This window comes from Pelodiscus sinensis, chromosome 4, assembly GCF_052426305.1.
Source record: "Pelodiscus sinensis isolate ZL-2025 chromosome 4, ASM5242630v1, whole genome shotgun sequence".
NCBI classification, from domain to species: Eukaryota; Metazoa; Chordata; order Testudines; family Trionychidae; genus Pelodiscus; species Pelodiscus sinensis.
Genome location: NC_143055.1, coordinates 34,201,913 through 34,216,287, shown reverse-complemented (window position 1 = coordinate 34,216,287; position 14,375 = coordinate 34,201,913). Strand labels below are relative to the sequence as shown.

The 14,375-nt window shown below is 51.2% G+C and overlaps 1 protein-coding gene across 2 annotated transcripts in view; it reads left to right on the top strand.

Moving 5' to 3' along the window:
- The window catches only part of DHX15 (DEAH-box helicase 15), a 76,988-nt gene that overhangs the window by 40,969 nt on the left and 21,644 nt on the right, over nt 1–14,375 (top strand). For both annotated transcript variants that reach the window (XM_075930637.2, XM_075930636.2), the window contains exon 7: nt 14,129–14,215. In XM_075930637.2, coding sequence (XP_075786752.1) covers nt 14,129–14,215 — 87 coding nt within the window. The remainder of the gene's footprint in view (nt 1–14,128; nt 14,216–14,375) is intronic.

Here is a 14,375-nt window from a genome sequence, read left to right as displayed (position 1 = left end):
GCTCATGTCCATTCGAATCAGGTGTGCGCACCGCGTGCATCGCATCTCCGGAGTGTTTTCCCTAGCGGTACAAGTGGCACCGCAATAGCAGAGCATAAGTACCCCTGCCAGCGTTCTCCCTCATCAGTTCCTTCTTACTGCCTGTGACGGTTTTTGGAGCATGTCTCTGAGGAGTTAATGGTTCCCGTTTTTCTCTTAGTGTAGGGTTTGTAAATACTTATAAATAGTTTTAATTAGTTATATAGTTAGCGAGTTCTTTGTTTTCCTTCCCCCTTCAGGGATGAGGAATGCCAGGGCCGCAAGGCTTTAAGGCTTGCGCAATACATGCCAAGTTCATGCCTAAAGGAGACCCTCATGATAGCTGCTTAAAGTGTTTGGGTGAGGGCCACTTAGCAGATGCCTGTAAGATCTGCACGTTGTTCAAACCGCACATGAAGAGGGAGCGAGCTTCTCCTCATGGAGACAGCTCTACAACTGGCACCCAGTGGCCACTCCATGGTGCGCAGTGTGCCGGCGCCACACCCCATCCTGTGCGTGGACTTCGGTACCGAGGGCTCAGCACCCTTCTCACTCCCCGGCACCAAAGAAACTAAAGACTTCGTGGGGTAGGTCTCCGAGTCAGAAGTCCAGGTGGGACGCTGGTCGCTTCGAGTTGCTGGTGCAGACATCTCCAAGTGCTGCTGTGCGGCGGAAGCGAGTGGGCCAACCATCCAGTCCGGGTCAGCTACCCTCACATCGTCCCTCGATGCTGGAGATTTTTGAGGTGGCGCAGGACTTGATTAGTCTCACTACCTCCCCTCCGTCGTCTGTTGAGGCGGAGACGTCGAGGTCTTCTATGCTGGCACCAGTTTCTCCTCCTCACTGGTTGAATTGGTTGGCACCAGTCACCTATGCAGTGGGACCAGTACCGCTTGCCTTTACGTCATTGCCAGTTTCAGCACAGGCTGCCAGGCCTCACCTGGCGCTTGACTGGACTCGACCTCCCTCAGTGCTGGGACCTCTCCCGGAACCCGTCTTAGCTCTGCCGGTGCCATATAACTCAGGCCTTGTGACACCGTCAATGGCACCATCAGCAGTACTGGCACCGGGCCTCTTGCCCGGGGTGCCGGTACAGTCATCGGCGCTGCTGCAGGTTCTGGCACGGATTCCAGTATCAGCATTGGCCCCATGGGCCATGCCGGTACCACCATTGCCAGCGATGCTGGTCCCTTCTAGGGTGGCCACCATGGCTCCGGCGTCTTCAGTTCTACCCACCATGGCGTCCACAGCGGCACCGATAGGGGCGCCATCTCTGGGGCAGTTGGACTCTGCAGTTCCATGCCCACAACCGGCACCGACCTTGGCACTGCAGTCCACGTGCATTTTGTCGGCGCCACAGTCGAGCCCGAAGCCTGTCTTTCTGGTACTGGCACCAGTACGATCTCACCGCACGCACGCGGGCAAGCCAGAATCCATGGCCAGGTTTGCCCCCTCGGACGCCGATGGGGTACTCGTCATCGGCGCCACCCTGGCCCGAGTCTGATTACTCTTCAGATTCAGATGTGGGCTCTTTCAGATCGGGGTCCCCGAGGGCTTAGTCACAGCATAGATCCCGTTTCCGGCACCGGCATGATCGTTCGCACGTGCAACAGACTTGGCCGCCTCAGCCACGCTGGCCTTTTCGGATGCCAAGGGCATACCGTCCGTGGCAAGGGCCTGTGCCCCCCGTCTGTGGTGTCCAGTGTCTCCGGGCACCGAGCGCCCCCATTGGCGTCGCTATCGCGACCCCCTCCCTTGCCCCAGAGGACTGCTACCATAGATGCTTTAGAGATGCATCGGTGCCAGAGCCACTTCCGCACACGGTGGTGCCTGTCCTGCTGGCCCTTCAATCGGGCCCTACGCTGGATTCGGTGCCGATTCAGGAGTCGTTGTCATTGTCTCCTGATGACGTCTTAGTGGATCCTGCACTGGCGATGCCGACCATGGATGCTTGGTCGCATCAGGATTTGCTCCAGCATCTGGCCTTCAACCTGGGTGTCCCAGTGGAGCCAGTAGTAGAGGACACGGGTCCGATGATAGACATCCTGTCTGACGATGCGCCCGCCCGTTTGGCTTTGCCATTCAACAATACTGTGGCTAAGATCACTAACGCCCTGTGGCAGACCCCAGCTTCCTTAACCCCTACCTTAAAGGGAATCAAGAGGCGCTATTATGTCCCGCAGTCAGGGCACGAGCACCTATATTCCCAGCCTGTCCCGGGGTCCTTGGTTGTCCAAACCACGGCCCAGAAGGAGAGGCTTCCGCAGCCGGTGGCCATTCTTGAAGGCTAGGGAGCCCAAACGCCTCTGTTTAATGGGGCGTAAAGTGTATGCCACCGGTGGGGTGCAACTCTGCATTGCTAACCAGCAGGCAATGCTGAGTCGATATGCCTATAACACATGGCAGGCGATGGATAAGTTCAAAGATAAACTCCCCGCTGAGGCACGTCGAGAGTTTGGGGCTATGACCACAGAGGACAGAACTATCCCCCGCACGGCTCTTCAGGCTTCCCTGGACGCTGTTAACTCTGCAGCTCACACTATGCTGTCCGGTGTAGTTATGCACCGTGGTGCCTGGCTGTAGGTGTCTGGAATACCTCCTGATGTCCAGGCTACTATTCAGGACCTGCCCTTTGATGGTCAAGTCTTGTTCTCTGAGCATACTGACTCGAGGCTCTATACACTCAAGGACACGAGGTCCACTCTCCGTCGTTGGGGATCCACACACCGGCTCCTTAGTGACGTCAGCTTCCCTACAGACAACGGGAGAATGCAGTCCCAGGTCCCCCGTGGGGATTACTGGAGACGCCATCCTTGTGCTCCCAGTGGGGGTGCGGGGGCGGCTGCGGCCCCGTCTTCGTCCAGAGCTCGTTGTTGCCACCCTAGAGGGGACATCCCCCATGGGGTTGGACAGGGCCCCCTCAACAATCCAAGCACCCGTTTTGATGGTTTTCTAGAGCGTTGCACACCAATTTCCCCCCCCCCTCCCCCGACCCCTTGTTTGGGGCCAGGTTATCCCACCTTGCCCGCATCTGGGCAGAAATCACCACCGACGCTTGGGTTCTGAGACTAGTCAGGGATGGCTATAGTATCCCTTTCCTGGGCTCGCCCCCTTCCAACTTGCCCACCCCATTCCTTTTTAGGGACACCTCTCACGAAGGCATTCTCTGCTAGGAGGTGTTAGCACTCCTCCAAAAGGGAGTGGTAGAGAGGGTCCCTTCCCACTTAAGGGGCAAAGGGTTTAGTTCCCGGTGTTTTATTGTCCCAAAACCCAAGGGCGGGGTTCGTCCCATTCTAGACCTCAGAGACCTCAACAAGACGGTGGTGAAATCCAAATTCAGAATGGTAACCCTAGCCTCTGTTATCCCAGTATTAGTTAGGAGACTGGTACACAACTCTCGATCTCAAGGATGCTTACTTCCATGTGGCAGTAAGACCCAGCCATAGGAGGTTTCTCCCGTTTTATAGTGTTCCACTGTCACTTCCAGTTTATGGTGCTCCCCTTTGGACTTTCAACAGCACTGAGGGTCTTCTCAAAATGCATGTCAGTCATAGCGACGTTCCTCCGCAAAAAGAGGGTACACATTTTTCTGTACCTAGACGACCGGCTAATTCATGGTCGATCCTATGAACAAGTGGTGGCTCATGTTTCCCTTACAAGGACTCTTCTTAAGATTAGGTCTCATGGTGAATGAGGAAAAGTCATCGTTGACTCCCTCTCAGCGCCTAGAATTCGCGGGGGCTTTCTTGGACTCCAGGGTGGCGAGAGCATTCCTCCCCAGGAACAGCTTTCTGGCTATATTGAAGCTGGTCTCCGAGTTAACCCGGTTCCCCATTATGACCGCCGGAGACTGCTGGGACACACGACGGCATGCACTTACGTAGTACGCCATGGTCGAATGAGGCTCAGATCGCTGCAGGCCTGGTTAGCAAAGGCGTTCAACCAGTCCAGGGGTCTCTGGGACATTGTTCTCCCAGTGCTTCCAGCGGTAATTGCTTCCTTATAATGGTGGACTCAGGAGCCTGTGGTGTGCAGCGGGGTTTCGTTTACTGTACATCCCCCCCTCGGTGACACTAGTCACAGACGTTTTGGACCTGGGTTGGGGAGCTCACCTGGGGTGTCACAGGACCCAGGGCTTGTGGTCCCCTGCAGAGCGGGCCCTACATATAAATGTCCGGAAGCTCAGGACAGTCAGGAGAGCTTGCAAGACCTTCCTGACAAAGCTGTCACGCCGCTCCGTCCTGGTGCACCTGGAAAACACAGCAGCTGTGTTCTACATCAACAGGCAGGGGGGAGACGGGTTGCCTCCCCTCTGTTGCGAGGCTTTGTGGCTATAGGACCTGTGCATAGCGTGCACAATGTATTTTTGCAGGCAGAATACCTGCCGGGGTGCAAAAATTTGCTGGCCGATGCTCTGAGCAGGTCCTTCGGAGCCCACAAATGGTCCCTCAAGGATTCGGCCCTTCATCAGGTCTTCCACAGGTGGGGTTGTCCCCTAGTAGACCTGTTTGCCTTGGCACAAAACACCAAGTGCCATAGTTACTGCTCCCTGTTGGGGCTGGGGGACCGCTCCTGGGGAGATGCCATGACCGTGCCGTGGCCAGCGGGCATCCTCTATGGCATGCATTCCCACCGTTTCCCCTGATGCCCAGGGTTTTGACAAGGGTAAAGACCTTTAGGTCCACGATCATCCTGATAGCCCCTCAGTGGCCCAGGCAGTTCTGGTTCCCTATCCTGGTGGATATGCTCAGCAAGGAGCCTATAATGCTCCCGCCAGTTTGGGATCTCCTGACCCAGCCTTGGCTCATGGTTCACCTGAATCTCAGCTCTCTCCACCTGACGGCCTGGTTTATCCATGGCTGATGCAACCAGAAAGCGAATGTTCCCAGGAGGTGTAGATGGTGCTCCTAGATAGCAGGAAGCCATCCACCAGGTGGTCCTATGCAGCCAAGTGGCGGCACTTCTCTTTTTGGGCGCTCAGAAGGGGGGGGGGGGGGGGAGGCTGCCTGTCCTGTGCACCTGTCCTGTCCATTCTGGCCTACCTTTTTTAACTCGGGTCTGGTGGGCTCTCTACCTCTTCTATCAAAGTCCATGTGGCATCACTCTCTGCCTTCCATGTTGGATCAGCAGGAGTCTCTCTGCTCTCTAACCTTGTGGTCAAAAGGTTCCTTAAGGGTTTGGATAAGTTGTACCCCTCGGTTAGACCGCCTCTCCCCACTTGGGACCTTAACCTCGTGTTGTCTAGACTTTTGTCGCCCCCCTCCCTTTGAGCCGCTGGCCATGTGCTCTTTGAGGCACCTCTCTATGAAGTTTGCGTTCATTGTAGCCATTATGTCGGCTCGCAGGGTCTCCGAGCTGAGGGCACTAACTATAAAGCCGCCCTACCTAGTGTTCTCGGAGAATGTGAGGCTCCGCCCTCACCCGGCTTTTCTCGCCAAGGTGGTGTCACTGTTCCATCTGTCCCAAGAAATTTACCTCCTGGTTTTCTTTCCAAAACTCCATGCCTCCCCTATGGAGCAAGTGCTCCACTCTCTAGATGCTAGGCGGGCATTAGCCTTTTATGTCGATAGAATGAAACCCTTTCGTAAGTCCACACAACTGTTGGCTGCTTTCGCAGACAGAATGAAAGGGCTCCCAATTGGGTCGCGGGGTGTATCAGGGAGTGGTATGTCTTTGCCAGGAAGGTCCCATCCCGGGTTACAGCACATTCCACCAGGGCGCAGGCGTCCTCTGTAGCCTTTGGGGCGCAGTTTCCAGTTACCGAAATCTGCAGGGCAGCCATGTGATCCTCACTGCATACCTTTACTGTGCAGTGTGCGCTGACACAGCAGGCCAGGAGGACGCAGGGTTGGGTTCTGTGGTCCTCAGCTCCATGTTGTAAATGTGTTTGTTTTTCTGTACCACATTGCACTTTTTTTCCCCCCACAATTCTTTGTTCTGTTACTTGAATAAATATGTTTGGGTTGTTCAACTTTTGTGGATTTCTCTTTCTGGGTGCTCCGACCCCTCCTCCGTGAAGTGGGGTTAGCTTGATTCGAATGGACATGAGCAGCCACTCGAAGAACAAAAGAACGGTTACTTACCTGTAACTGTTGTTCTTCGAGACGTGTTGCTCATGTCCATTTGATTCCCCCCCCACATCCCCTTCGTCGGAGCATCTGGCAAGAAGGAACTGAGGAAGAGGTGCCCTGGCAGGGGTACTTATGCTCTGCTATTGTGGCGCCACTCCAGGGGGTGCCCTACGGGCACTACGGGTACCACTAGGGAAAACGCTCCGGAGACGCGGTGCGCATACCTGATTTGAATGGACATGAGCAACACATCTCGAAGAATAACAGTTACAGGTAAGTAACCGTTCTTTTCTCCTATTCTGTTTGACTATTCACATAAGATGTCCTGGTATCCTGTATGTACATAGTTGTAATTCTGCAAACTTAGGCACAGATTTGTATAGCCCTGTATTAAAAACATAGTTAGAAAGCCTGGACCTAGACAGCGGTGAGGAACCTTTTTTGGGTTGGGTTCCACTGACCCACAGAAAAATCAGTTGGGCTGCACACAAATGAGAAGCGCCCCCCCCCAAAAAAACCCCAAACCCTTATTGACATGGCCCCTAACTGAGAAGGAGAAAGATGTCTCCTCACATTCCCGTCATGCACCAGAGCGTAGGAGAGCTCAAGCTGGTAGATTTTGTGTGCTCCAGCTCCATGGAGAGGCAGCAGGGGAGAGGGGGCTCGAGCACCAGCGTGGGCTCTCCAGTGGTGAAGGGGAGGGTCCCAGAGACTCAAGAGCTGAATCCAGGCAAGCTGAGGGCCACATCAGGCCCAAGGTTTCCTACCCCAGCTTAGACCATTAAGCTCCTTGAAGATGTTCAGTGTCCTGCCAATGAGATTAATGAGGTTATCTTTCATCTCTTGCAGGCTGTATGCAGGGCTTATATATATATATATAATATATATTGCAACCATAAGGGCTATAAACTTCAGAGGAAAACCTAGATTTGCAGTATGTGAATCTGTTATGGATGGTGTTTGACTCTGCTTATGTAATCAGGCTTTAAATCACTCCTAGACATGTCCTCTAGCATACCGACCCTTCATACTTTTATTAAGATATTTTTTCAAAATCTGTACTATATATTGCATGTCTTCTAGTATAACTTGTTTATCTAAAGTCATCTGAAAATGGTCCCCCTTAAAGAACCAATGCTGCTTTGATGCCATCCTGTTATACTTTTGCAAGTGTTGTATTAATATGTGTTTAAAATCCTTTAAATTAGAATCAAATTTTTAAAATGGTAAAACTTAAAAGCACAACGTGATTCTGTGACGCATTGTTTTTCATACTGAATTTAGGCTCCTATGTACTTTTTAATTTTTTTGCCAAAAAATCCCTAGTGGTTGCAAAGCAAATAAAATTTTAATAAAGGATTTGAGTTAAAATTAGATTTTGTAGACATATTTATTATTAATATATTTAAGCATTTCATTATAGAAAGAAGAAATCTCACTATATTACAGAAGTATGTGTTAAATTCAGGTATATTTTTTTTAAATTGAGATCTGAAAGTTGTAAGGCTTGTTCCTTGGTTAATGAGCCTAATGTTTATTAAACTTGTAGTCAAACTGGAGACTAAATTGTTGTATCCAGTAATATAACCCGAGGGAGAATGAGTAAATATCTTTGTAGGCCTTGGGTGCTGGCCTGAAATACTGCCCCTTTACTTGTTCTCTGACTGCTAAATAGCAGACTTATCAGTGCCAAGTATTACCTCTTAAATTTTTTTTTTTAAACTAGCATGATTTGTAGTGAAATGAAATTGAGTGCTTGCTCATGTCCATTCCATATTAGGTACATGTGTTTGCCTCAAGCACCCATGCCTTAAGTTTTTCCCTTAGCAGTATCCATAGGAGACCTACCTTTGATACCTTCTAAAGTCGTGCCCTCCTGGCACAGTATAATGGGTGCTGCTGGATTCCCTCACCCTTCGTTCTTTCTCGCCACCAGTAAACCGTTTATGGAACTTCTGCAGCTTCTGCCAGTTCTTGAGAAAATTCATTTGCACAGAGCAAGAGCTATAGCATAAATAGTAAGGATGTAAAATCCCATTTAATTTGAGTTTAACTGATTAAAAGGGGGAGGGGGAGTAGGTGGGCTAGGGAGGCACAAAGTCTTGTTTCTGCTGCTCAGGGACCACGTGGGTATTTGCAGCGTGCTGGTGGGAAGGCTTCTTAGATGAGGAGTGGAGTTGATGGGATAGACACCTCTGAAAGGAGCCCCATGTTTTTCTTAGGAAGCAGCTCCTGATGGGGCTGACTGCCTTGACCCTTAGTGTGTTGCGGTTGGAATAATTTACAAGCAGGGCTGGGAACATAAAGTTGTGTGGGAGTCCTTATGCCCGAACAATTGTGTCCTTTTGCTCTGTAAATAGAACGTGACCATCGAAAGTAAAATTCACTGACGGGCACAGAAGGCTTGCACAGTTCACAAGGTTTAAAGCCTGGGAATCAGGGCATGTCCCCTTCCTAGGCTGAGTTTCGTTCAGGACATTGACTAAACTATGAACTAATGCTAAACTATTACGCTAAGGGAACTAAGAATTATGAACTATTTACTAGGGATGTTAAGGAGTAACGGGTTAAATGGTTACCTTGTACCAATGAGGAGCCCGTGGGGGGGGCGGGGAGGGGTAAGGAGGTCTGGGAGCTGTCGTGGCAACCCCTGGGGGATGGGAAGCAGCCAGGTTGGAGCAGAATTTATTGCAGCATTCTCAATTCAACCCAAGCAAGGGCATTCCTATTACTAGACAGATTTAAAGACGTGATGTACCTCATTGTGGAGGTTTCCATACTTCCTCTGATGATGGCTAGGATGTTCCTGTGGCTGCTGGGTCACACAATGGTATGCACATACATGGTCTGTCATGCCAGGCTCTGCGTGCAGCTCCCCAAGCATATTAAAGATCGGTTAATTGAATAGTTAATAAACATCATGAGTTCTTATCCGTTAGTTGACTATTCTATAGTCCCTGGGGGCAGGGCCAGCAGCCAGTGCCTCCTGGCCCCACTGCCGAGGAGCCCCCTGCCACTCTACACTCTTGCCTCTGACACACAGGCAGAGGTATGGGGTGCCAGGTGGGAGCTGCTCCTTAAGGGAAGCCAGTTGAAAAACCAGCTCCTCTTGTGGACCAGCTGCCTGTCGCCCTGCACTGTTGCCTGTCGTATGGAGTAGGCATCTAATAGTGTAGTTCAGTGTTTCCCAAACTATGGGCCGCGGCCCGCTACCGGGCTGCAGGAAAAAAATACCGGGCGTCAGCATTCCTGGTGGCTGCCGGCAGGGCTGGCCTTAAGCTGATTCGGGCCCCGCGCCCCTGAACCCGGAAGTGCCGGTGAGTTACAGAGCTGGGGGCCCTGCTCCACCAATATGTGGAGCTGGGTCTCTCCCTCGGCTCTGCCTGGAGCAGGCCCGGGCCCCCCTCCCCCCCCGCACGTCCTCCCACCCCGCCCCCAGAGCGTCCTCGCAATGCGCAGCTCCTCCTCACCGTCTGCTGCTGCCCATGTGCGGCATTGCACGTGGGTGGGGAGGACCCCTGGGCGTGACGTGATGTCACGGCCCGGGATTTTAAAACTCTTCAGAGGCACGTGGCGGGGCCACGCTGGCTCCGGGTTTGGTCTCCGGGGCCTGAGCGTGGCCTCCGGCCCTGCAATGTGGAAGGCAGAAGGTAGGGAATGGGCTTGGGCGGCGAGGCGGGCTTGGGCGGGGGTGGAAGGAGAAGGGGCTTGAGCTGGGCGAGGGGAAGGCACCAAGGTACAGGGTGCAGGAGAGAGAGACAAATGCCAGGGGGCCAAGTGCAGACAATGAGGGAAAGGGCAGGAGGGGAGGTGTCAGTGGGAGGGGGGACAGGGTGATGCTGGGAGAGGAGAGGAGAGGGCAAGGGCATTGGGAGCTGAAAGAGGAAGTGCTGGGAGAAGGCTTGAAAGAAGGGGTGGGCATGAGGAAGGCCAGGATGGAGTAAGTCATGTGTGAGGTCACAGAGGGGCAGGAGGGGAATGGGGCAGAGAATGGTGAGGGGGTGGGTATTAGGGAAAAAGGGGGCAGGGGCAGTAAGGGAAGGGGGAGGCACCAGGAGGGGGCAGGGCTAAGGGAAGTTGCAGGTGCCAGGGGATTCTGGGGTTAGGAGGAGGGGAGAGCTGGTCACCGGAAGCAGCACTGGATCGGGGAATCGGGGCAGGCTGGGGAGATTGGGGGAGCTGGTGGAAGCAGGGCTGCAAGGGGGTGTGAGATTTGGGGCAGGGAGCTGGCCGGGGAGGATGTGGAGGGGGTGGGAGAAGCGGCTGCCGGAAAGAGGGCTGGCCAAGGGAGATTGGGGGGAGAACTGGCTGCCCAGGAGGGGGTTGGTGGAAATGGGGCTGGCCAGAGGCGCAGCGGGGGAGGAGTGAATTGGCCTGTGGGGAGTGGGACTGACCCGGCCATATGTAGGTCTTGGGGCACTGCCCTCGTCCGTCCCCGTCCCCCCCAAAGCACAAAGGATGAGTTAGTCCGGCCCAGGGGTTCTGTGTTCACCCCTCCACCCCCGCCAAGTAGTTGTGAACTGTCTGGCTGGTAGACACATGCAGCCTGAGCACATTTACCAGCTAGGCAGTTCGAAACTACAAACTGATACATCTAGTAATAATACAGCTTACCTAATGAGAAAATACCAGACATGTTACATGTCTGATATTTTCTCAGTTTGTTTTTTATGTGTTTATATTTTTGGGCTGCAAAAAGTAGTACTGGGGGGAAAAAAAGGGTTCCAACTAAAGTAAAAAGTTTGGGAAACCCTGCTCTAACCAGCTTTCTGTCTGTCTTACAGTCAGTCCATTTATCCAATGCATATTCCTTAACTTGCTGGCAAGAATATTGTGGGTAACCATATCAAAAGCTTTGCTAAAGCTGGCACTGGGGGTTTTGGGAGGACCAGAAACAACTTATTTGAATATTCATCATTTGTTTAATGAATATGCAAATATGCAAATGAACATTACTGGTCCTCCAAAAGTTTGTGAATGGATTTACTGGTCCTTGTGTCAAAAAGTTTGGGAACCCCTGGTGTTGTTGATTAACCAATAAGCAAAAGCTTATAGGTTAATGCTATAGACTACATGCATTTGTTGCCCCCCTTCTCTCCCCTCCTAACAGTAAATATTTTAGCAGGCTGGCCAGCAACCCAGCTCAGTCCTGGCTTGTGCCAGGTTGGGGACTTATCCCCACTGTGGCTCTGCATTTAAAGTGTATTAGGAGCCAGGTGGGTAGGCAGCCTGGTACAGTTCTAGCTTGTGCCGGGTCCAGGAGTCCTGGGACTATAGAATAGTCAACTACGAATTCCTACTAGTTAAGGTTAATCGACTGTTCAGTTAACCAGTATTTAACACTGCTAATACAGAGGCAGCAGTGCAGGGTGACAGCAGCCCCTATTCGGGGGGCTGGGGGGTCTGAGCTCCCAGACCCAGTATGAGCTGGAACTGAGCTGGGCTGCCTGCTTGCCTGGCTCCTAATACACTTTAAATGCAGAGCTGTGGCAAGGGTAGGTCCTGCATCCGGTGCAAGCCAGGACTGAGCCGGGCTTCTGGCCAGAAGGCTAAAAAATTTACTGGCCAGGTGTGGGGGTAGAATGTGTGTAGTCTGTAGCATTAACCGATAAGCTTTTGCTTATTGGTTAGTCGACTGTACTATTACTTTCCTAGTGTCAGCCTATTCCCAGTCCAGAGGTCACCTAGAAAATATTGCCAGTTTCCCCAGCAATACTTAATTCACTACAATGCTGAACAGACCACAAGAAAGTTCTAGAGGGAGTTCCCTTTGTCACGCCTATCATGTTGGTGCCTTCGCTGGATTGCACAAATCTGATATCTCCGCATTCAGTGTATAGGATCTTAGGGGGAGATACTATATATAAACAGCAAGATTCTCAGGGTGGTCTCTCTGGCACGTGGGCTCTTCCTGCTTCACTGTCCATATGGTGAGAGTCCTTACTAAGAATGTTAAAGTGAGCTTATTTTACTGATGAGTACTCGATAGAATTATTGACTGCTTCATTAGTTGATGGGGAAGGCAGCCAGCTCAGTCCAGGTTCGCGCTAAGACCAAACCTGGCTATGGCTTTGCAATTTAAAAGGCAGTAGGAGCCGGACAGCCTGTCCTCCGTCTCCTACTATCTTTTAAATTGCAGAGCTACAGCTTGGTTTGGTCCTGGTGTGAGCCAGAACTTAGCTGGGCTGCTTTCCCAGCTGGCGACAGCAGCCCCTGTTGGCAGGGATCTCAATTCCCCACTGGGATCCCCAAGGACAAGTGCTGCTGCTGGAGCTGCCTTCCTGACCCCCCTCCTCTCTGAAGCAGCAGCATGGAGGGGGAGGCAGGTGGCACCGTGGAGATGGTGCTGGGAGGAATCGGCTTTTAAGCTGGCTCCTGCAGTACTGGCTCCTGTCTCCCCCCCTCAGTATTTCTTGCTGCATCTGCTATATTGGCAGCAAGGGGATAGATTTGAGTAGTTGACTTGACTACCTGATAAGCCTATCAGGTAGTCGATTAATCTATGCTTTTACAGACATAGCCCTCATGGACAACATAGCCTCAATGCTGTTCATTTACAGGCAAGGGGGAGCATATTAGTCTTTTCTGTCTCGGGGGCTTCTTTATCAGCCACAATATCTACTTGGAAGCTCGTCACTTCCCTGGCATCAGGAATATGCTAGCTGATCATATTAGCAGGGACTTTTGTCATCATGACTTTTGGTGCCTTTGCTGGATTGCACAAATCTGATATCTCCACATGTCACCATTAGGGATGTTAAAATGTGTTTATTTATGTAAACATGTAACCACTGAAATGGCACAAACCAGTACCCTCCAGCACTGTTGGGAGTGGGAGGACTGCTTGTAACCATCCTATTAACCAGTGAGCCTGAGCTCATTGGTTAACTCTGTACACAGGTATACGTTCACATCTCTCATCACTACACCCAGAAGGTGGCCTGCATCGCCTTCCAGAGGTGGGGGAGTCCCCATGTAGACCTGTTCACTACTAAGCAAAACAGCAAATGCAATCAGATTTGCTCCCCGTGAGGTCTCAACAAGAGCTCCCTCTGCAGTCTCTTTTTTTCCTGTTGTGGTCCGGAGGCCTGATTTACATGTTTCCTCTGTGCCTTCTCTTGGGAGTATCCTGATAAACATCAAAAGGGACAAGGCACGGGTGATCATTATTGTCCCAGTGTGGCCATGCCAGTTTTGTGTAGGCATGCTCATGAACTTGTCAGCAATCCCTCTTTGGCCCCTTATTTCTGACTGTACCTGCTGTTGCAAACTTATAGTCAACTCCAGTACCCAAACCTCACCTCTCAGTGTGGATGCTCTCTGACTAAATCTAGAAGAGCGTACCTGTGTGGTGGAGGTCCAACATTTCCTCCTGGGAAGCAGGAAGTCCTTGACTAGGATGACTTACTTGGCCAAGTGGCTGAGGTTTCTCCCTCATGTTTTTTTCTGCAGCTCATCTTAGATTTCCTGTTGCGTCTCAGATATCAGGGCCCGCTCTTCCATCAGGGTGCATTTTGCAGCTGTCTCTGCTTTTCATTTATTGATCCAGAGCCACGTGACATTTGCTCATGACACCATGGTCAGATTTTTGAAAGGTCTCTTTCCTTCAGGTGCAAACCCCATTCATCAGTGGAATCTTAACCCAGCCCTTTACAGGCTCACCCATCTGCCCTTCAAGCTACTGGGTGTCTGCTTATTTTTTCATCTACTTAGAACAAACCTAGCCCTTCCATTACCTCAGCTCTTCGTTGCAAGGGGCTGAAGGTGTGAGAAACTGGCGGCACCCCTTACAACAGTGGTGGGCAACGTGAAGCCCTTTGGGGTTCTATGTGTGACCCATGAAACATTTTGTTTACTGTTGCTCATGCACAGTGTTGCCATATTCTGCTGGTTTTCATCTGCATGAGGGATGTAAAAAACTTCAAAATGCGGATACTGAATTATTGCTGTCCATGGCTGCAGATACTCTTGCATGTTTCGTTGGTTTATTTACTGTAATATCTGTATCTTACACATTTTCATGTTTTGTTTCTCAACAGGTTGTTGTATCCACTAATATTGCTGAAACATCATTAACAATAGATGGTGTTGTGTTTGTGATCGATCCTGGATTTGCTAAGCAAAAGGTAAATCTGATGTCATAACTTAAATTGCTTCTTTTTTGAGGCAGAAACTTGTTAGGGGAAGATTAAGCCTGTGGCGTTCTGGCTGTGAACATCTCTACTTTTCCCTAATTAATAGAAAACAGGAACAGACTTCTGTTTTCTTTTTCCTAATCCTCCTTTC